Raw genomic sequence first — 24860 nt, forward strand, 5'->3', positions numbered from 1 at the left:
GCTTACTCATTCTGAGGCTTGTCTGTACGTACATAGCTTACAAATACATAGAAACTTCATGTTTATGAAATGATAATTATCATATTGTGACCATAGGACTGGGTCTTTTGGACAAGAGCATAAGCAAGATCTTATTGTGTTATGATTCTGAAGAGCATTGTTACATGGTTACTTTTCTTGTGAGTCTGCATTTATATTAGCCTGAGGTATGTGTGTGAGTACAGAAAGGCACCACTTTGCACTGTATATCTAAAACTCCCTTCTTCCTTTAATAATGCCTATTCTTTTTTAGACTATCCTTGGCATTCTTCTTCAGGTACTGAATACTTTCATGTTCTCTTTATCATCCTTACAATAAAGTCAGCTTTGCAAAAATGAATTTTATAAATGCCTTAATAATGAGCTATTTGAATTTTAACGGGGACAAAGTCCCTGGTATAAACCAAAAAAACTAATAACTAGTTATACAATTTCAAACCTTAACAAATTTGATGAGGGAATGAAAATTTTTGAACAAGGGACCCTTTCTGAAATCATGTTGCATAGGTATCTACCTGCTGGTCAAGTTGTCCTAATGAAGAACAGAAATATGCTTTTATTATTTGTTGAACTTAAGCTTCATATTTCCGTTCTTAAGATGGGATGCGTGGGATGATTTATCTTTCTCTCTTAAAAAACACAGTTGCTTTTTATTTATGTAATTTTGTCTCTGTGTTAGTGTCCCAAGATGGAAAAGAAAGTTCTCCATTCAACCTTTATTTTTGTACTTAAATTGCTTTTCTTTAGTAGCAATTAAATAGTTCTCTTTTTAAATTTAAATTTATTTACTATTCAACTATATGCAAAGATAGTTTTTCAACATTCTAAATAATTCTTTTAAAATTTCTGATCATATATCATATTGTTTTCTGTTTTAAGTGAAATTATGAAATATAGCAAATATTTAAACATGCTTTTGAGTTTTTTTGATTTTTGTGAGACTTTTTATTTATTTTTAAAAGTTTTATTTATTTAAGCCAATGGGGTTAAGTGACTTGCCCTAGGTCACACAGCTAGGCAATTATTAAGTGTCTGAGGTTGGGTTTAAACTCAGGTACTCCTGAGCTGCCACCTTTTTGTAAGACTTTTTGTAAGATTCAGTGGACTGATAGTGGTTAAGTGACTTGCCCAAGGTCATTTAGCTAAGTATTAAGTGTGTGTCTGAGACTGGATTTGAACTCAGATTCTCCTGACTCTGGGACCAATGCTCTATAAACTGCATCACTTCGCTGCCCCTATGCATGCTATTAAAGGAAAAAATAATGGTTGAAGGGTTGTGTATATGGAGAGAGAAATTTAAAAATGAAAAATTACACAGCACCTGTTGTCAAGGAACTTACATTCTAACAATATGTTAAGACATTTAAAAAAGTACAAGGTAGATGGGGAACAAAGGAGAGAGTTATCCAAAGTGTTATAGGAAAATTTGAGGAGAGAGAGAGAGAGAGAGAGAGAGAGGAAGGCATCACGAAGAAGGTAGTACATGACTATTTTAAATGATTTTCTTGTATCACTTTGCCCAATTTTTCATTATCTCTTTTATTTGATGTTAAAAAATCCTTTTTGAGCTCTTCCAGGATTTTTTTGGGGGGCATGGAACCAATTCTCATTTTTCTTTGAAGCTTTAATATAGCAGTTTTGACTTTATTGTCTTCTTCTAAGTTTGTTTTGATCGTCTGTCACCATGGTAACTTTCTGTGGTCAGATTCTTTTTTTGTTCTTTCCTCATTACCTATTTCTCGAATTTTAATTTTATGTTGAAGTTGGATTCTGCTCCCACAGTGGAGAAGGAACTATTCCAAGTTTCAGGTTTTTGTGTGTGACTGTTTTCAGAGCTAGTTTCTGGGGGTCTGTGAGTTTCTAGTTTTTTCTAGGTGGTATAATTTCAGGAGAGTTGTGTTTACATTTCCCCTGGCCTGTGCTTTGTCTGTGAGTGATCATAAGCTCTCTTTTTCTGTCTTGAAACGCCGAACAGGGTTCCTTTTACCCTATGGCCACAAGTTCAGGTGTCTCCTTCTTGTCTTGGGACCAAGATCTAGGATTTTGACCCAAATCAGAGTATAGGCAATGCAATAGAGCCCTGTACCCAGTGTTAGCAAGGGGATCCTTTTATCTCCTTCTGACCAGTTGTTTTATCCTCATACTCTCTGTGGATTGAGAGCTCTGGAAGTCACTGTTGATTCAGTGTCCAGATGATAGTTTGCGGGGCTTAGCCTGAGTTCCACTCTCATTCTGGTACAACTTACTTTCCTGAGGATCTTCTAAGTTGTCTTAGGCTAGAAAGATTTTTTGGTTTATGTCAGAGACTTTGTCCCCAATAAGATCCAAATAGCTCATTGTTAATGCATTTATAAAATCCATTTTTGCAAAGCTGACTTTATTGTAAGGATGATAAAGAGAACATGAAAATATTCAGTGCCTGAAGAAGAGTGCCAAGGATGGTCTAAAAAAGGACAGGCATTATTAAAGGGAGAAGGGAGTTTTAGAAATACAGTCCAAAGTAGTACCTTTCTGTGGGTTCTGTTGCTCCAGAATTTGTTTTGAGATGCTATTTAAAATTATTTGAAGGGGAATTTTCTCAGGCAATCCCCCTCTGCCTTTTCTTTCCCACCTTGACTCTTCTCCCCATTCCCTTACTCCCCTACCCCTCAGAGGTCATGCTTGGAATGATCTTGAAGAAAAGATTTCAACAGTTAGAGAGATATAGAACTAATGTATTCTAGAAATGTAGAGTGGCAGTGGGAGAGGGCAGACAAAATCAGGGAAACTTTAATAGCTAAACTTGGTTGGAAAATAGACCATGGAATGGGGAAAGTATTGGAAAAGACCCTTAATACCCCCCACCCATAACATAAGTTGGTTAGTAGGTTAGTACCTGAAGAACTTTTTAAAAAATGATAGAGGTCTTACATAGGGAATGACTGAAAGTTTTTGAGTACTAAAATTTTTAATAGACTTTTGGTTAATTGATATGCTGTTAAACATACTTAGGAGCATGGTTTTGATTTAATTTATATTTGAGGATGGATATATGTAAAGATTATGAAAATTAACTTCAAACAATACTCATAGTACAACCAGGAAGCTGTCCAGTTTGTAATAGAAGCAAATCTTTATACTACAGAGTACAAATTAAAAAAAATATATCCAAGTTCTTGTGTTCAAGTTCCTGTATCTAAAAAAAGGAACAAAAAAGCTGTCCTGTTCAATAATATTTCCTTTAGCAGCCTTATACTGTGACTGAAGAATCCAGAATTTTAGTAATCATTTAGGTTAGAGGATTATTTCTTCAGAAGACCCTATTAAAATATAAGATGTACCTTTACTTGAGAATGGTTAAGAGAAGAAATAAATAAAATCAATTCAACAAGAATTTATTATCTACTATAGGATATGAATTGTGTAACTGTGCTTAAAAAGATTCTTTTGTCTAAAGTATGCTCCCCATTCCCTTACTCCCTCATTCCTCAAAGGTAGTACTTGAAATGACCTTGAAAAAAAAAAGATTTCAACAGTCAGGATATAGAGCTGATGCATTCCAGGAATGTGGGATGACCAGTGGGAGAGGGCAGACTGAAATCAGGAAACCTTTAATAAATAAATTTGGTTGGAAAATAGACCTTGGAATGAGCTCCAAAGGTATAGAACAGGCCAAAACCTCTTTAAGAGGTTAAGTTTTGGGGGAAGATCCTTAATAAGGAGAGATTATTTCATGTTTTCTTTGTATTCTCAGAACCTAGTGAAGTGCTTGGCACATATCAAATGTCTATTAAGTACTTTTTCATGGATTAATTCATATTGAGTACAAAAGAGTTTTAAAGCAAACACTAAGATTCAGAGAAAGATGAATGATGACTGATAATGTTGGTGACCCATGTAGCCATAACTTGTATGGAATCAGTGATCATGGGATTTAAAATATGTGTGTTGAGATTACAAGGAAAAAAGATCCAACATTTTTCTCTTAGACTTGTAATTTTATTTTATTTTAAACATTTTCCTAAATTTCCTTCTGGAATATATATATATATATTCTTCTTCTTTCCCTGATCCAGAGATGACTCTCTGGTAACAATAAATAAAGAGAAGAAAAAGCAAACTAGTGCTTCAAAACTAACCAGCATATCAATTGTATGTTATAGTATATTCAATATCCCACTTATATAGTTCCCTCCCCCCGTGAGAATGAAGTTCATTTTCTTTATTTTTTAAATGACAAATTGATTTTACACTATATTCTGTTTTTAAAGTCATTTATGCTGTAATAATATATATGAAATGATACAGAGAGAAATAAGAAAACTATATACATAATTCTTCACTTTTTTCATTTCTTTTGATGACTTCATCTTTAGTTACATTCATAGGCCACAATTTGTCTACCATTTCCTGCCTGTGGCATGACTTTGGACTTTTTTTAGATTTCTCCATCATCCCTTTATGCCCAGGACATCATTGGGAAATTGATGTATTCTCTGAATTCGCTCAGGTATCATGAATACTTGGCATTTGATATTCATCTCTACTCTCTGCCCCTCTGATTGAATCTTCTGACTAGAAGCTATATCCAGGAATTCCAAAACTTCACTTTGAGGAGGGATCCGTGCACAGTTTTTCCCCTCTTTCCTACTACTTGTATTGATTTTGGACCTTTTTGAACTTCTTTAACATGTTCTCACACTGGGTATCTTCTTCCCATTCTCCCCATAATACTTTTCACTTTCCTTATATGTGGATTAACTTCTCTCATTAGACTGTAAGCTCCTTGAAGTCAAGGACATTTTTTCTTCTTTGTATTTCACCAACTCTTGTGTCTGGTACCTAGTAGATGCTTGATAAATGTTTATTTACTATTATTATTGACAATTGATGGATATCTTATTTGATTCCAATATTTTTATTACTACAACAGCAATAATAACAAAATGTTCCTATACATATTTTCATATGCATGATGGGAATTTTCTGACTTTAACCTTTTTGTGATATATATTTAGCAATGGGATCTCAGGGTAAAAGGGTATGAGCATTTTAGTCATTTTCTAAGTATAATTCCACATACTGACATTAACAAAATACTTTTTTCTCTTTCCATCTAAAGGAGAGAAAAGTTATGCCTAAAAGACTGTTTTGGAAGTCTATAATGAAACTGAAAGCTATTGATTTCCTCTTTACAAGTTCATGATAGGTATTTAGATGTGATCATAATACATGTTTCTTTTCCAGAAAGATGCTTCAGAGTCCCAATGTCTAATAAAGAGGGATGGCAGTAGAAAGAGTCCTAGAATGAGAGTTAGAAGATTTGGATTAGAATCTTTTATTTTCTGCCTATGTGAACCTGGGCAAATCACTTCAACTCTTTACATCTTATTTGCCTAATGAAAAAGAAAAGGGCTTGGACTAGATGATTTTGAGGTTCCTTCTAGTTCCAAATTTATGAACCTCTGAATTTAAGGCAGATAAGAACTTGAATTAAGGAAGTAGAAATGGGGAAAAAAAGAAAGGTAAGTATCTAGGTGATTGGGAAGAAATATTCATGTTTTCATTGATCCTCAGGAAAGCACTTCTTTTTAAGGGGAAGAAAAAGAAAAGGTAGATGGGAGAAAGATTGTGATTAAATAACAAACATAATTTGCTGATTTATTGAATATGAAAATCAAGAGAAGGAAGGGGTCCAAGATAATTTCTAGCCTTGAGTTGGAAGAATGCTTGTCCCATTAGCAGAAATTAGTAAGTCAGGGGGCAGCTAGGTGGTGCAGTGGATAAACCACCGGCCCTGGAGTCAGGAGTACCTGGGTTCAAATCCCGTCTCAGTCACATAATTACCTAGCTGTGTGGCCTTGGGCAAGCCACTTAACCCCATTTGCCTTGCAAAAAAAATCCTTAAGAAAAAAAAGAAATTAGTAAGTCAGGGAGAGGAAGTGGTTTTAGGGAAGAGATGATGAATTTGGTGTTAAAAATGTTGAACTTGAAGTGATAGCCCTGTAGAAGTGTCTAGCAAGCTATTATAAATGTGAGACAAGGGCTTGGGAGAGAGATCAGGATTGATGTATAAATGTTGAAGCAATAGGATTGGGTGAGTTATTTGGAGTGAATTTAAGAATGGTAATTGAAGGTCTGATCTAGTAGTTTCTAAAGTGGGGGCTACGTAATGGCCCAGGGGATCATGACTGGACTCTAAGGAATATCTGATCATTCCACTGGAGGACAGAAAGAGCACATTCAATCCTTCCAACCTGCATAACTAATTATTGGAATCGTCAGCAATACAACTACTTCACTCTGTTTCCTCCCGTAACTGGTTATTTGTGTGACTATCCATGGAATTAACTACTCATGGAGAGTATAACCTAATTCAATCCAGGCACGCACAAAAGCTGCCCAGACAAAAATCTTTTCCCTTCCTCTTCCCCTCCTCCTCCTCCCTCCCCTCATTCTGCAACTTCCCCTCATCCTGTCTCTACCACAGTGGTGGGTTCTGAACTCTGGGGCAATGACAGTGACTTTTCCACTTTAAAAATGTCAAATTTTTTCCTTTGGAATAGAGAAATAGTCTTTCTAATTTGTGTAATGTCAGGAACAGTTCCTTTATAGCATAATACTGTGTGGAATAAAATCCCTGTCCTGTTGCTTTATTTACTGTGACTTTAGCAAGTCACTTAATGTTCCTGGGCATCAGTTCCCACATCCATGTTGTGAGGAGATTGAACTTGAATTCTAAGGTCTCTTTCAGTTTTAAATTCATGATTCTTTGATCCTCTCTTCTCTATCTCCTTCACTATACCTAGATACTCTATTTCAGCTATCTCTAACCCTCAGTCTATCCATACTTGGGGACTGGTTTCATCTTCCAAAGGAAGCATTTAAAAATGTTAAGACTGAAGCAGATTGCTTCGGTAATTAATCTTCTTTCTGATGGTTCTGCTCACTTTGTGCTACCTCTTCAACCCATTTCTTGGTTCCTGTTTGATGTAACTTTTGACCCAAATGTTTCTCTTTGTTCTTCTGTACTTAATCCAGGTCTTTTCTGATTGCTGATCTAATGTGATTGTGTGAATGTGCTTGTGTCTTGTGTGTGTGTGTGTGAGTGTGTGTGTAGGGGATGCATATACCAAAATAAGTAAATGCAAAATGATTCCAGGAAGATGAGGGCTTTAATAACTGGAGGGACTAAAGGGGGGAGGAGGGGAAGAGATCAAGAGAAATCTTATAGATGGTGACTCCTGAGCTGAACTAAAAAGAAAGCACAGGAGAGGAGGCAGAGATAAGGAAGAAGCACATATGTTCAATGACTTTGTCTTTTCCTCATTGTAACTTTTAGCTCTGATCTGTCTTCTCCTTATGCCTGCCTGATTTTCAGTTCTTGGTCTGTGATCTGGAATCTGGACTCGAATCCTGCTTTGACCTTTTCTGTTTGTCTGTTTCTTTGAGGTTTGCCCTACTCCTGCACCTGATAACCTACAATCAATTGGCTAGAGAGATCTGACTATGTGTTTAAAAAATTCATGCATATTTATTTCTTGTAAATTTTGCACTAGGTTTTACAAATAGTAGGTTTTCAAAGATTTTAGTAAATAAATTTCTGAATTCCTTCACTGAAGTCAAACTCTTAATACCTCAGAGTGCTACAGAGGTAATCCTGGCAAGGTCAGTAATGTAAATTTTTGGCAAATTTTACCTTGCTGCATAGACTTTGAGAATAGGTCAGTGATGGAGATGTCTGTTGTCTAAGAAGCCTTCTGGTTAAGTGCAGAGAGGCTCATAGCCAGAGATAGGACTTGTACACTAGGTAATGAACTTTTTCTGTTCACAGTAGCTTATGAAGACTATCCACTCAAAAGTATGGAGAGATTGCTTTCTGCACCAGTGGTGACAAGTACCAATATGGGTAAATACAGGGATCCTTGGAGTCTTGAAGTAATGATGAAGTAATGCCTTTCATTCCTTTAAACTAAGTTTCTTGAATGAATCTGTACTCTGGTTAGAGCAATTAATGAGCTGCTTCTAGACTACATAATACAGTTTTTGTGTAATTTAGAGACTGAGAGGTTTTCTCTGAACAATTAGTCTCAGTTCCTCAAACTTTTAACTATTTTAAAAAAGTACTCTTTGAAAAAAAAGAGTATTTAGTTCAAGATTTAAGAGAATTTCCTTACTAATATTTTCTGAATAAAACTGCTCATAGTTGCCAAAGGGAAGGAAGTGTCAATCTTTATTTAGTCTCAGTTCTAGTCATCTTCATTTCATTATCAAATAGTCAATTGGAATTGACCCTACATAAATCACTTTGTTTTCTTTCATAAGTAATACAAATATCTTTCTCAAGAGAAATTCAGATAAACAGAGCTCTGAACTTAAGAAATTCATGAATTTATTCACAAGCAACTTCTCTTAGAGAATTTTTGGATCTTGTTGCCATCTTGGTCCTGGCAACTTATCCCTGTTTTTCTTGCCAACTGAAGAGCTTGGCTCATTCTTTGGCAACTGGTTAATGTTTGAAAATGATCTGACTCAATAGACAACATTTTGATGTGCTCCTAGCCTCTAAGGAAAATTATAGCTATTGGCTAGGTTCTTGGGTTGAGAACATAATGGTAATCAGAAGTACAGTCTTTTTAATTGTTGGTTATGGATGTGTCATCCACAACAAAGTGAATAAGCTGATGAACTTCCGTTACTAAACAAGAATAGAATTCAAGTCTTTTAAAATGTATAACTATTTCCACCATCCAAGGCAACTTCAACAAAACATATAATTGTTATTTATTCATTGATTGCCTTATTTCTTGTAGATACTTAGTAAATATTTGTGAAACTGAATTGATTTGTGGCTATTTTGCACAGGCTTTTTACTAGATAATGTGGAGAATAACTAGATAATGATAAAAAGATTTATGACTTCAAGGGACTTAAAATACTTAAGCTTGTTTGAATTTAACTACAGTATAAAGCTTACTTTCCTTTAAATTACTGTTGGGGCAGCTAGGTGGCACAGTGGATAGAGGAGTGGCTCTGGAGTCAGGAGTACCTGAATTCAAATCCAGCCTCAGACACTTAATAATTACCTAGCTGTGTGGCCTTGGGCAAGCCACTTAATCCCATTTGCCTTGCAAAAAAAAAAATCTAAAAAAAAGCTGCTGTCCAATCAGTTAAATCTGTGTTTCCCATTGCCATGATGAGATTACTGTGTTTATTTTTTATTTACAGAAAATGATCACAAATCAATCAGTCATCAATCATTTATTAAGTACTTGTGTGCCAAACACAATGCTGAATTCTAAAACCATAAAAAAATGGACAAAAATATGAATTCTGCTATTAAAGAACTCACATTCCAATGGAGGAGACATTTTGAGGAGTATACATATTTATTCAGCAGATTAACACAGTAAATAATCTCATTAAATTGTATTTAGAATGATATAGTACTGTTTAATATTGTACTAAGCTTTTCAAAGAGTATTAAAAATTACATTGCCTTGTATGTTACAAATCAAAAGGTGGAGGAACATTTCCTTAGGGTTGTGAGATTTTAAAGTAGATGGGTTTTTTAATAGCACTTTTTCTTGAAATACTTTAGCTAATGATATTTTATTCTCCCCCCTCAAATTACTTGCAAAGACAATTTTTAATATTAATTAATTTTTTTGATATGTTATTCATATGTCATCATGCAAAGCATACTTCTATATTAGTCATGTTCTGAAAGAAGATAGACCAAAATAAAAAAAATCGAAAAAGGATTCTTTGATCTGCATTTGGACTCTATCAGTTCTTTCTCTGGTTTTGGATAGCATTTCAGCATGAGGAATCAGGGAAGGCTTTTTGGATGAAGTAGCATTTGAGTTGGATCTTGAAGGGATAGATAAGGTTCAATAGATAAATTGTAGACTGGGAAGATGAGAACCTAAATTATAAAGAATAAGCAAGGACCAAGAGGTAGGAAAGTGTGGGATGTACACAGGGGAGAGTGAGAAATCCAATTTAGTTAGAATGTTGTGTATATAAAAGAGATTATTGTGAGATAAAAGCAGAATTGTTTCTGATTGTGGAGGTTCTTATGTAGTTTGAAAAATTTGAAATTTAGTCAGTTGACAACAGGAAATCTTTTGAAGGATTTTGAGTAGAAAAAGTGATTGATCTTATTTTGGAGGTAAACAGAGCTCTGAACTTAAGAAATTCATGAATTTATTCACAAGCAACTAAAATATCAGATGTTTGGATCTTGTTGCCAGATAATTTGAAGTGATAAAAAAAAGTTCAAGGTGTGCCTGTGCTGATGTATAATTGAAATAGATTGAAGATGAAGGCCATTGGAGTAGAGAAGGTTAAGGGACCATGAGACCCACTGCCATATAGGGCATCAGCTTGGATTTTGAAGTCACTTGGGAGATGAAGGGAAAAGAGAACCTGAACCAGGTATTGGTAGAGGTAGAGGTAGAAATGTGTCCTTTACATAAAGATGTTGTATGGTTAATATATAAGATATAAGATTTTCCATGGTAAGGCCTTATAGTTTAGCTACAGAGAATTGCAGACCCCCAATTCACCCCTGATGTATGGGGAGGGTCGATGAGCAGTATTGATCTCATGCACATATTTAAAATAGCTTAAGTATTTAAAAGAACCATTGAACGTCCTTGACTGGTCCTGGAAAGACTCTCAAAACCGTACTTGATCAACGTGGCCTTATTTCTTCAGGAGCTAGCCATTCCTGGATGTAAACACTAAATTCTTGGGGTTCGGGGAGGGGTAGCTTCATCCTCAGACAACCTGGAAAATTTGGTTTTATTCCACAAAAAATTGGCAAGAAGCCTTCTTTGTTCTCAAGCTATATAAGATCTAATTAGAACTTGGCCTCACCCATGGAAAGGACCTTCCCAATAGTGGGGAGGCTGTACCCCAGTATACCCCAGCTGCTGTTGATTCAGATGTTGAAGCTCCCCTGAATTGGTGATGTTTTCTCTTAATATTTACTTTTATATAGGCTTTGCTCTTCTTTTTATTATATTTAATCACTTTATTAAATATAATTTTAGTTTTGTTGGTGTTAATGTGTCATTTTGTAGGAGCGAATTGAAACCAAAACTCATTAATCAAACAGATGTATGTGTCCAGTATATATATCATAAGGATGAGAATATAGGGAGGGTATGATAAGTAGATGGCATTGAATGATAATGGCAGAACCTTGGCCTGGAAGTGGTAACAAGAAGGAGCAGACTTACCTTCTCCTAAATGGTTGCAGGGTATAGTAGATGGAATAACCTGCATTGAAAAGAAGGTGTAGGGAAAAAAAGTAGGTTTAGAGGTGATGGAAGACTTGAATTGAAGTCCTTGGAACCCATAGAATCTTTGTGGCCCTGCATACAAGGATGCCTGTATAGTCTTAGAGAGTTTCCTGGGATACTGAGAGGTTAAATGATTTATTCAGGGTCAACTTCCAATTTACCTCAACCCTAATATCCCTATAACCCTCAGCACAACAGCATCTTCACTTCTAACCTTCTATACTCCTATTCTGCCATTCTATTTTCCATTTTTCCCCTAGAAATTTTTGTCAGATAGTGAGTTCTTATCCCAGAAAGTAGTCTTTGGGTTTATTAAACAGTATATTACCATAGTCAATTTACTGTTTGTTTTGCACCTAATCTATTCCACTGATCCATTTTTCTATTTTTTAACCATTACCAGGTAGTTTTGATGACTGATGCTTTCTAGTATTCTACTCCCATTTGGGTACAATTCAAGTCAATATATCTTCGAATTTTCCCCACTTACCCCCTCTTCTAGTCCATTGTGTTCCATGAAAACCCTGCTGCTTTATAAGCATCTCCAAACTCTGGGTGAGGATCTCCTTCTGTCAAAACAAATCAACAATTGGTTCCAAACTACCTCAATAAAATAAATGTCATAATAAAGGAGTCACATTTTTTACTCTGTGTATGTAAAAATTATATTTTTTCTGTGAATATAAAAGTTATGTTATTTGATACTATAGTTTATTAAATGTATAATATTATGTCTAAAATGTATATACCTTAATTAAAAATACTCCATTACTAAAAAAAAATGCTTACCAGAGTCTGAGCTTTTAGTTGAGTGGTAATGGTTTTGTGGAGGGAGATTCTGGTCTTGCTATTGATGACTGTTGACTGATCAGGGTAGTGACTGCTGAAGGTTGGAGTGGCTGTGACAATTTCTTTCCCCCATCCCACTTAATAGTATTGTATTTTTTTCTGATTATATGTGAAGAAAATTTTCAACATTGATTTTTTTAAGGTTTTTTTTTTTTTTTTGGCAAGCAAATGGGGTTAAGTGGCTTGCCCAAGGCCACACAGGTAATTATTAAGTGTCTGAGGTCGGATTTGAACTCAGGTACTCCTGACTTCAGGGCTGGTACTCTATCCACTGCGCCACCTAGCTGCCCTTCAACATTGATTTTTGTAAGATTTTGAGTTCCACATTTTTCTTCCTTCCCTCTTCTCCCCTCCTCTGACAGCAAGCAATCTGATATAGATTATACATGTACAATCCTCTTAATCATATTTTCACATTAATCATGTTGTGAAAGAAGAATAAGGACAAAATAGCAAAAGTATGAGAAAGGAAAAAAAACAAAAAACAACAAAAAAGGTGAAAATAGTAAACTTTGGCTTGCATTCAGACACATAGTTTTTTTCTCTGGATGTGGATAGCATTTTCCATCATGTGTCTTGGAACTGTTTTAGATCATCATATTGCTGAGAAGAGCTAAGTCTATCATAGTTGATCATCTCACAATGTTGCTATTATGGTGTAAATTATTCTCCTGTTTGTGCTGACTTCCCTCAGTATTAGTTCATGTAAGTAAGTCCAGGTTTTCCTGAAATCTGCCTTCTCATCATTTCTTGTAGCACAGTAGTATTCCATTACATTCATGTATCACAACTTGTTCAGCCATATGCCAATTGATGGGCATCCCCTCAATTTCCAATTCTTTGCCACTACAAAAAGACCTCCATAAATATTTTTGTTCATGTGAGTCTTTTCTCTTTTTATAGTCGTTTGGGCATAGTTCCAAAATGCTTAGTATTCCAATTTTCCCCAATCTTCTCCTGTGGCAATTTCTTAAAATAATATAACAATGAAGTTTGTTAATCAGTTGACTCTCTTTTTACTTGAATATGGTCGAATTTCAATATTATGCGTCTCAGAGAATAAAGAGGCCCAAAGAGAGGAAGAGAAAAAGGGGAATGGCTTCTTGGTCCAGCAGTCAGAACACACACAACATTTATCAATTAAGTTCACTGTCTTATATGGGAAGATAGATCATGGTATCTAAAACCCCACAATAGTACCATTAAAGATCACTGATCACCAAGAATAATGGAAAAAGTTTGGAATATTGTAAGAATTACCAAAATGTGATAGACTTTTTTTGATCACATGCTGTTGGACAAATGGTTTGATGCAGACTTGCCACAAGCCTTCAATTTGTAAAAAATGTAATGCCTGCAAAAAAAAGTGAAGTACAATAAAATGAGGGATGCCTATAAGTTTCAAAGTAATTGTTGATCTGCTTTGGTAGAAGGAGTTCCTCATCCGGAGTTCCCTAACTAAAAAAGGATGATTGGAGATGTTGAAAACTTTGTTTATAAAGCAGCAGGGTTTTCACAGGATAGAGTGAACTAGAAGAGGAGTAGATGGGGGAAATTGGAGGTTATGTTAGGATCAAAATGTATCAGAAAGAGCGTATAGAAAGTTAGAGGGTAGGGGTGGCTAGGTGGCACAGTGGATAGAGCATCAGCCCTGGAGTCGGGAGTCCCTGAGTTCAAATCCAGCCTCAGACACTTAATAATTACCTACCTTGGGCAAGCCACTTAACCCCATTTGCCTTCAAAATTCTTAAAAAAAAAAAAGAGAAAGTTAGAGGTGAAAATGAGGGCTATAGGGGTGATAAGGATGAGGTAAATTGGAAGTTGGGAGTAGCCTATGAAATATGCAAATGGATGGGAAAGGAGAAAGCTAATGGGCAGAATTTGTTAACAGAAGAGTTTGAAGGATTGTCCTTTGGATTTCTAGAATTTCAGACTCACCAGGCTTATTGTTTTCCATTTCTTCTCAATGAGATAAAAAAAAAATCTAGCAGACATGCTGAAGTTTCCTATTGTGTGCTCACCTTAAAATGCATTTCCATGGAAAGTCATCTGAAAGCAAACAGAAAAGGGAGACAAAGCTTTTTTTAAAAAAGTAATTATTTTGGGGTGGCTAGGTGGCACAGTGGATAAAGCACCAGCCCTGGAGTCAGGAGTACCTGGGTTCAAATCCGGTCTCAGACACTTAATAATGACCTAGCTATGTGGCCTTGGGCAAGTCACTTAACCTCATTTGCCTTGCTTAAAAAAAATAATTATTTTCCAGTTAATTAAAATTTATCTTTTTTTCTCTAATCCATACTTTTCCCTTCCTCCCATTGAGAAAAAAAATACTTTTATAAATATATAAGGCATATTAAAGAAAAACATTGAACCTGACAAAAAAAGTTCTCAACATGCACTCTGGATTAATCACCTTTTTTCCTCAGAAATTGGGTAGTGTGTTTAATCATAAGTACTCTGGAATCATTGTTGGGAGCCAGGGTCTCTAAGCTGCTTGACATAGTCGCGGCAAGAAGACTCAAGGCGGCCACGCCGCCTGATGGAACAACATTTCTTTCTTCACTATATATATATATATATATATATATATATATGTATGGATTCCATGCATACCAATATTTATAGTTCTGTTATTGATTGCAATAGTGACTCATCCTAATAGTGGAATGGCTATAAAGGAAGGATTTCAGGGAAATTTCCTGAATAAAACAGATTGTAAACTCTGTCCAAATTTAATAGGACTGCCTCTCCCTGAAGCATACAAAAGGTTTCAACATTATGAAATCTCTGGAAAACCCAACACTGGGAATTTCAAGGAAATGTCAGAATATATACAGGGAAAACAGATACAAGATAGGTCAGATAGAATTCCAGGGAAATTAACAGTTTTGCCCCCCTTACCATACACAGGAATATATGAAAAAAGATGGTGAGAAAATGGTTAGTTAGTATAGGTGACTGATATGTGAACTCTAACAGCCTTAGTTTCATGGTAAAGAATAAAAAAATCACAGAAACCATGGTTTCTACCAACAAGGCCTGAAAGACAAATTGGTTATTGTAAGAGTTAATGGATGGGTGGACAAACATAAAGACCCTCACTATAGATTATTAAGGGAGTATATCAAAAAACATTATTTACACAGAAAATATAAAAAACTTTCCATTAAATGAATTGCTTAATTAATAACTTTAAATGAATTAATAATTTTACAATGCAGCAACAAACTAGGTAGCAGACAGGTTGAGGTCATCATGACCTGAGCAGGGATAAAAAATTAACTACATGATCAAACTTGTAACCATATGAACTATTTGATTGATGATGAAAATTGTATACTTTTGTAACCAAGGAAATGATCTTAGCTTGCTTGCTTGATGCTTACATGATTCTGAGACTATAAAAATAAATCCAAGCAGCTGACAGTCAGTCAGCCTGCTCCTGTCTTTACCCCTGTGTTGACTCAACTCATTTCTCCGACTCTATCCCTCCTGTCAGTTTCCAAGGTCCTTGCGGCGGCTGGACCCCCACAAATCATGGTCACTCATTGTGTTGAACAGAATTCTTAAGTCTTTTAGAGATATTCATCTTCATAATATTGTTGTTTTTATATAACTTGTTCTCCTAGTTCTGCTCACTCCATTATATCAGTTTATATAAATCTTCCCAGATTTCCCTGAGACTACCTTCTTCACCATTTTTTTATGGCATAATAGTGTTTTCATCATATTCATAATTTATAACTTGTTCAGTTATTCTCTGATGGGTGCCCTTAATTTCCAATTCTTTCCTTCTACAAAATAGTATTGCTTTAATTTATATATATGTGAATATTTTTAGAAGCAGAGCAGTTTTTTTTTTTTTTTTTTGCAAGGCAACGGGGTTAAGTGGCTTGCCGAAGGCCACATAGCTAGGTAATTCTTAAGTGTCTGAGGTCAGATTTGAACTCAGGTACTCTGACTCCAGGGCTGGTGCTCTATCCACTGCGCCACCTAGCCGCCCCTCAGAGCAGTTTTTATTTATGTGAGATTGATGTCACTTATTTTGGGACTTTTGGGGCATGTGGACATGTGCTAGCTTTCATTGGTAATCTGGGATTTAACCAAATGAATTTGGTTTGATTTAGTTCTAATTAAACAAAAATATTCGTATTGATTGTGACCTATTTTTAAAAAGTTTGTAATTAAAACCCCAAATAAGAGAGTATTATTGAGAAAAATAAATGTTTATTTGTCAAGCTGTTCAGGTTTATTCTTTTTCTTCTTGTTTTCCACCTAGGTTCATTTGGAACTCTTGTTCTTCCAGCTGTAAGTATATGTTCTGTGTTCTATTCCAAAGGGTAATAATGAGGAAATATAATTTTTTTGTCCTTTTCATTAAATTAGCATCTTAAGCTCAGTTTTTATGTTGTACAGAATTCAAATAACATTAATTACATTTTTCCAGAGACTTAAATTTCCATTGTCATAGCAGAGATTTCTCACCCTTAGACCGAGGGAATCATAGTGTTCCAGAAAGTAAATATCTTGTTCACCCTCCTACTTGGTTCAAGTTTTGTGGCCTATTTACAGATAGAAAACTTAGTTAACAGTCAGTAGTAGAAAGAGCACTAGGTTTGGAACCTATCTATGTGGTCTTTAGTCTTGGCTCTTCTTTTAGTTAGCTAATGTCTTTGAGTGAGTCATGTACCGCTAGATCTCAATTTTCTCCATTGTAAAGTGGGGATAATAATATCTCTCTGCCTCTGACACCATTAGTTATGTTGTTTTCTGCTAGTTAGTTATTTACCCTCTCTAAGCCTCAGCTTCCTTCACTGGAAAATGTAGATGATAATAATACCTCCTTGGGTTGTATGAAGAAAGTGGTTTGCAAATGTTAGAGTACTATAGGTCTAATGTGGCAACAAACATTATAAAACATATCTATTGTGTACAGAGCTCTGAACTAGAAGTTTTAGGGAGATATGAAGATTAGATAAAAACCCTAGTCTTTAACCTCCTGGAGTTTAAAATCTAGAAGGGGTTAAGACACCAATAAGCTATAATACAGATTATTATATAATTTCATTTGTTTGTTATCAAACAAAAGGCTAACTGAAACTTACTAAGATTTCCAAAATGCTTTAATAAATTATTTTTTATCTTGTTGTGAGAGTTCTGGTCTTCAATTTCAGACCTAAACAGGTCTGAGAAGGATTTCAAATAGTGAGCAAGATCACACACATAAGAGACCAATGGAGGATAAAAGTTTATTAGCTCCAGGGACATTGCCAAGAAGAGTTTCAACAAGATAGAGGAATTTGTCATTTTAATAGTACAGTGGGTTAAGATACAGCTAATCAATGATATTCTGTGGCAGAAGGAAGGAGGGAAAAGGTGTAAACCTTGTCGGGGGGTGTCACAGGACATTTGATCTTGTGTTTATAAGACGAACCTATCTTTCAGTTTCTCTTTTCCCCCTCCTAAATGTACTGTTTTCCTTAGCAAAAATGAGGCAGAGTTGCAGTCATCAGCTTCACTCTGTCATCCAGAGTCATCAAAGGCCTGCCAAAAATTTTTGAGCAATTTTTGAGCAAAAGCTCTTATCAGCAAGCCAAAAATAGAATAATAAAATAGATAAGTATTTATAAATTGAATTAAATGATATAATTTTATATGATATGTTGGGTGCTGGCATATATAAATGTTACTATGGTTATTATATATTTCTGTGGTAGTTTAAATGAATTTGATTAAAGGTATCTGAGGACTGAAATATTACCTGAGAAGGCAAGACCATGGGATGTTTGCCTGTTATTGGGGATTATTCTGGCATAATAACCATATTATCCTTTGTACTTTCATGTTTGGCTATAAACAAACTTATTTTGAGATTTCCCTGAAGGGGTTAAGATTGATAGCAGAAATGGAACAGAATGCATAGCAATTTAGTCAGTGATGCTGATTGAGCTTAATTATTATATTAATCAATTAATAAATGACTGAATGATTTATGCAGTTGAGAAGCCATGGAACATCAGAGCTTATCTTTTGCTAAGGAAAACAGTGCATTTTGGAGGAGAAAAAAGAGAAGATGAAAGAGAGAGGTTCCTCTTATATAAGATCAAATGCCCTTCAAAGCTGTCTGCCACTGAGTAGTTGAACTCTTCATTAGTTTTTGGGTAAGGATAAATTGACTCTTGGAACTGAAAATGGCATAGTGAGATTGCTTTAAATTGGAGATCATACTTATGCATTTATCTAGGAACTCTGTGATTTGAAGACATAATTTGAACAAAGTATGTAGTTAGCTTTCTGTTCTTTTACATGATTAAAAGCATTTCTGAATTAAAAAAGAGTACTTGATTTGATCTGACCTTGTAACAAAGACCTGTCATTTTTTTTCCAGCTACCCTGGAATAGTGCAAATGAATTGTACGAATTACATATCACTGGACATGCACAAGATCAAGCTTTGTTTTCTGATAAAACTCACTTGACTTTTGAGTCCAAGAGATTAACTGTCTTCATTCAAACAGATAAGTTCCTTTACAAACCAAACCAGGAAGTTAAATTCCGCATTGTTGCTCTGTATTCTGACCTCAAGCCTTATAAAACTGCTGCAGACATCCTAATTAAGGTAAGCACCAGTTGAAAACATAGCCACTCCAGCCCTTGGCTTTGTATTTGCAAACTCTTTTAACAAATGAGCAAAAGTGGGAAGAGTCCTGGAAAGGAGATCTGAAGCCAAAATTCAATTTGAAAGTCACTTAACTTTTCTGAATCTGTTAACTCATTTCCATCTCCTAAATTCTTAAGAGGAAAAGACTTCATAAATTTAAAGTACCTATATTTTAATGGTAGTATTTTAGGGAAGTTCAGAAATGGTTTCTTGCAGAAGGCGAGAATCAGAATTTCATAGCTGGAAGGGACCTTAAAAGATGTTTAATCCAAATTCCCCCAGTACAACATCTAGTTGTATTCTTACCATTAGAGAGTGCCTTCATTATTCTGCAGGGTTCTTGATTGTGAGGCTGTAGTCTTGTGATCTAGCTAAGTTTTTCATTGCAATTTTCTGTAACATCTTCAAGTTTTTCATATATAAGATAGGAAGATATCTGCTAATCTTCTATGATTAATACCACATAGAAGACTAATACAGATGTTCCAGACTATCACTATTGCTGTTTGTGTTGTTTCAGAATTCGCAGCTCTCTGAATTGCAGTCAAAGCATTTAAAAATATTTATTTTCCCATGCAAAGATAGTTTTTAACAATCATTTTTCTGTAAGATTTTGAGTTCCACATTTTTTTCTTCCTTTCCCCCTTCCCTGTCAGAGAGCAATCTACATATATATGTATGTGTATATTCATATATATGTGTGTGTGTGTGTGTGTGTGTGTGTGTATACCTAGGTTAAACATATTTCTATGTTGTGAAAGAACAATCAGAACAAAAAGAAAAAAAGCCTGAGAGAAAAAAACCAAAATATAAAACATTTTAAAAAATTGAAAATAGTAAGCTTTGATATTCATATGGACTCCATAGTGCCTTCTCTGGATGTGGATGATATTTTTCATCACAAGTTCTTTAAAATTGTCTTTGATTATTGTACTTCTGAGATGAGCAAATCCATAGTTGATCACAGCGTTGTTGTTAATATATGCAATGTCTGATAGAAAGATTGCTTATATGTCCATCTTGGAACATTCTTCAGAATAAAGGAACTATTGAAGAAGGAGGTAGCAGAAAGCTATGAATCAGTAGGTGATCACCGAAGTGAGAGGCAGTTGTCTAGGCACAACTGTGACAATGAGAAGGAGAAGGGAGAAAGATTTTCCTTCAATAAAATGACAGAAACAAAACATATCTGCCATACTATGGAGGTATTTTGCTTGTAATCCAATTTAAGAGGAAGTTCTGAGAGTGCTGTGAAATGTCCCTTTTTTAGTCATTTTAGTTGGGTCCAATTCTCTGTGACCCCTTTTGGAATTTTTTTTTTTTTGGCAAAGATATTGCCAAAATTTCTTTCTCCGTTGATTTTACAGATAAGGAGTTGAGGCAAACAAGGTTAAGAGACTTATCAAGAAATTGTCTGAGACTGGATTTGAACTCACAAAGATGAGTCTTTAGTGCTCTATCCATTGTACCACTTGATTGCCCTGCAGTATTAATAGCCATTATTAAATAGCCAGATAAAATACTGGACTTGAAGTTAGGAGAAATTAAACTTACTAGCTGCACTACATTAATAAAATCACTTAATCTCTCCCTGCTTCAGTTACTTCAAATGTAAAATAAGCAAATAATAGGACCTCCCTGGCATTATTGTGAGTATCAAATGAGATAATATGGCATGCTTGTTCCTTCCCCATTTATAAGAGAAAAAGATGCAATTTTAGCTCTTTTCCTCTTCCCAGAAGTGACTTCATCATCTTTAAAATAATTGATATGTTAATTTTTTATCATAGGATCCCAAATCAAATTTGATCCAACAGTGGTCAGATGAACAAGGTGACCTTGGAGTTATTTCCAAAACATTTCAGTTATCTTCAAATCCAATACTTGGTGATTGGTCTATTCAAGCAAGAGTAAATGTAAGTACAATTCTGACCTTTTTAGAATCACGTGTAAGGATTTCATTGTTTTTGGAGGAGGAAAAATGTTCCCATCCATCATCTGTATGATGACAATCTTTTCATTTATGAGAAGGAACAGAAACAAAGATTAATAAAAATAGAAAATTTGAGGTGTTTCACTTTTAACTGATTGTATTTCATAAATTTGGTTAAATATTTTATCTTCCATTTGTATTTCAGCACTTTTAGCAGTATATATTCTGGAGATTGGTATAAAATGAGGACAAAATAATCTCTTACATGATTTGTTAAACATAGCAATTAAGATATTGAGAATATATGGCTATAGTTTGGGTTTGGAATCTTATTATATTTGTGTTTATTGATACTGACTAGCTAATGCCAATCTTGAATTAATATATCTTTGTTAATTTAAAAAAATCAGTTGTCTAAAAAGCAATATTCAGCAATTCAGTTCCACAGCATTAATTATGTACAGTGAACTGTATTATAGTATCTTAGTTACTCAAATTGCAACTACCTGAAAACTCAAATAATTAGAGTAAGAAGGTATAAATATGGTCATTGGATTTAGACCTTAAAGGGACCTTCAGGATCATATATTCCAACTTTCTCATTTTTTTAAATATTAGGAAACTGAAACCCAGAGAGATTATACATATAGACTGTGTAAATCATAGCTAGGATTCAAAGGAAAGAGCACTTAATTTGAAATCAGAGAATCTTTATTCAAATATCTGTTCTTCTGTCTACTGCCTATGTAATTCTGGGCAAGTTTGTTTATCTCTCTAGGTTTCAGTTTCCTCAGCTGTAAAAAGAGGGAGGTGGACTCTATGACCTCTAAGATTTTTTCCAATTCAAATCATGGGATTCTTGGGACTTTAGTTAGCTAGCTAGCTAGATGGCACAGTGGATAGAGTGTTGTGTATGGAAACAGGAAGACCTGAGTTTAATTCTGGCCTCACACTAGCTGGACCTTCCTAGTGACTGTGGACAACCTCTGCCTTAACTATCTTCTTTAGTGTCTTAATCTTTTTTTTTTTTTCAAGGTGGGGTTAAGTGGTTTGCCCAAGGCCACACAGCTAGGTAATTATTAAGTGTCTGAGACTGGATTTGAACTCAGGTCTTCCCGACTCCAGGACGGGTACTCTATCCACTGCACCACCTAGCTGCCCTAATGTCTCAGTCTGTAAAAATGGAGAAAATAAAAATTCCTGCATCCAGGGATGTTGTGAGGATAAAAATGGGATAATATTTTTAAAGTTCTTAGCACAGTATCTGGAAAATAATAGGTCCTTAATTCATGCTTATTCCCTTCCCTCACTATACACTTAAATTCTTGTCTTTTCCAATTCAGAAGACATTTAGTCCATCTGGAAGCTGAGCAGGGATCTCTTGAATGCTTTCCCTGGGAAGTGATCATTTAGCCTCAGCTTGAACACCAGCTGTGATAGGAAATCACTGTTTTCTGAGACAGTCCCTTTGACATCTGGACAGATCTTATTAATAGGAAGCTTTCCTTCATATTGAGTTAAAATCTCCCTCTCTTTAGCTTCTATTCATTGTTCTTTACTCTGTCTTCTTGTATATGAACAGAACAAGTCCAATTCTTTTCTTCTTATTCTAGTCCTTAAGATGCTTGTAGGTATCATGTCCTCTCTAAGTATTCTCTTCTATACACTAAAAGACTCTAGTTCCTTCCAACTTTCCATCCTTCTATTCTATGGTTACATGACATGACTTGTCTTCATCCTGGCTACTCATCTCTGAGTTTGCTTCTGTTTGTTAATGGTCTTTCAAAACTATGGAATCCAGAACTGAGCATGTTATTCCATTTGGGGTATGGACAGAGCAGAGCACCATGGTATTATTATCCCCTTCCTTCTGAAAACTGTGCCTCACTTTCCCCATTTAATTTAGGGTTGCATTCACTTTCTTAACTATCATGTCACATTATTGAATTCTAGCTTGTCCCTCTCAATTCTCTCATTCATTCATTGCATTAATTATTCCAGTTTTGTGTTATCTTCAAATTTGATAAGTATTCCATCAATGCTTGTGTCATTTATTAATTAAAATTAATTTTAATTAATATTAATAAAATTAATATTAATTAAAAATAAAAAAAAACTGGGCCCAGGGCCCAGGGTGCTCAAATCAAGGAAGAGCTCTTCTAGATTGACATAGATCCATTAATGGTTCTGAAGCTAACCAAATTATTTTCTATCCTTTATTTCTACAAGGATAACATGGAAGGCTCTGTCATATAGTTGATGAAATTTAGATATATTATTTGTTAGGTTATTTGGTAAGACTTATTCTTGATGAAGCCCTGCTTACTCAGTGACTTTTGTAGTTTAGTCTTATTTCAGTCATGTCTAATTCTTCATGACCCCATTTGGGATTTTCTTGGCAGAGATACGGGGGTGATTTGCCATTTCCTTCTCAGTTCATTTTGTTGTTTGTCTTTCTTAACAAACAAGACCTGACATCAAAGGAGGTGATCCCATGACTACAAGTGAATTGGATTTAAGTGAGGAGGGGCTATGCAAGCTTACCAGTCTCACTTTCTTCTCTGGAATCATCTGAGTCCAGTGGTCAGATATGGATCAGGACAGCTAGAGATGATCCTGGATGCAATGGGAGACTTGGTCTTTTTGAGCAAGGTCTTTAAACAAGCCTCAATTTGGCTGAGGCAATGTCACTGTGCCAACTAGCTGACCCTTAGTGACTACTACTTCCTTTTCTAAATGATCACAAACTCTCCCTTTAGCAATATATTTTAGAATTTCACTAGTCATGTTTAATGATTTGCAATTGAAAGATTCCACTTCTGAGACTATGTCTGTTCCTTTTAGAGTAAATTGAAATGACATTTGTCTATCCAGCTCTTTAGTACTCCTTTTACTCTACCATTTTTCAAAGATTATTATTGCAGTAGGTCACTAATAACAAATGTTATAATAATCCAGCTTTTGTAACTTGTATTTATTGAAGGCAATTACATTTCTTTACCACTCTATTTTTCTTAGGTTTCAACTTATTAATAATTTTTGTTTGAGCCTTTCTTGACTATTTTTCTTGGTAGAGAAATAAAATAAACATTGTGTCCATTACCTTTACTGAACCTTCTGGTTGGTCTCTTGCCTCAAGTTTCTCCCCACTCCAATCCATCCTTCATTTCAGCTTCCAAAATGACTTTCCTAAAGTGCAGATCTGACTGTGTCAAACCCTCCCCTGATTCAGTTACTACCAATGGCTTCCTATTACTTTCAGAATCAAATATAAAATTCCCAGTTTGCTATTCAGAACTCTTCATAACCTTGCCCTTTCCTAAATTTCCATTTATTTTCACTTTCCTTCCCTCCACAAATTCTATGATCTATCAACACTAGCTTCCTTCCAACTTAGTGCTTTTCCCTGGATAATCCACCATGTTTCTCCCTTCTTGTTTCTACCTCCTAACATGGTTTCCTTCAAGACTCAATATACATTATACCTTCTGCTGGAGGCTTTCTCCAGTCCTCTTCACTGCTAATGACTTTCTTCTGAGATTGCCTTCATCTACTCTGTGTGTCTCTTTTATGAAGCTCATTGTTTGCATGTTTCTTTCTGTGATAATTAAAAGTACATTTAAAAAGATAATTTTTAGAGGCAGCTAGGTGGTGCAGTGGATAGAGCACCGGCCCTGGAGTCACGAGCATCTGAGTTCAAATCCAGCCTCAGACACTTAATAATTACCTAGCTGTGTGGCTTTGGGCAAGCCACTTAACCCTATTTGCCTTGCAAAATCCTTAAAAAAAAAAAAGGAGTATGTGAGAAAACCACATAGTGGACTGGGTCAGAATAATAATACCCACGATATAAAAGAATAGTATAGGTTAAATAATTAGTGGTGTCACCTTTAAATAGTGCTTGTATTAGCATGGGGTTAAACATTCTTTATAAATGTACAATAATTTCTGTCAGATGGTCGACCTCAAATTTTTTAATTTCTGTCAGATGGTCGACCTCAAATTTTAAAGTAGTTGGTATAATTCTAGCTATTATAGTAGTTGTTGGATTTACCTTGCTGATATTCAGCGGGTTGATTGAAGAATG

At 35.2% G+C, this 24860-nt stretch overlaps 1 protein-coding gene across 2 annotated transcripts in view; it reads left to right on the forward strand.

Moving 5' to 3' along the window:
* Positions 1-24860, forward strand: part of CD109 (CD109 molecule) — a 163777-nt gene that overhangs the window by 24876 nt on the left and 114041 nt on the right. For both annotated transcript variants that reach the window (XM_074237331.1, XM_074237330.1), the window contains exons 3-5: positions 16459-16487; positions 18568-18798; positions 20631-20756. In XM_074237331.1, coding sequence (XP_074093432.1) covers positions 16459-16487; positions 18568-18798; positions 20631-20756 — 386 coding nt within the window. The remainder of the gene's footprint in view (positions 1-16458; positions 16488-18567; positions 18799-20630; positions 20757-24860) is intronic.

The sequence above is a fragment of the Macrotis lagotis genome, chromosome 5 (genome assembly GCF_037893015.1).
Source record: "Macrotis lagotis isolate mMagLag1 chromosome 5, bilby.v1.9.chrom.fasta, whole genome shotgun sequence".
In the NCBI taxonomy this organism is placed as follows: Eukaryota; Metazoa; Chordata; class Mammalia; order Peramelemorphia; family Peramelidae; genus Macrotis; species Macrotis lagotis.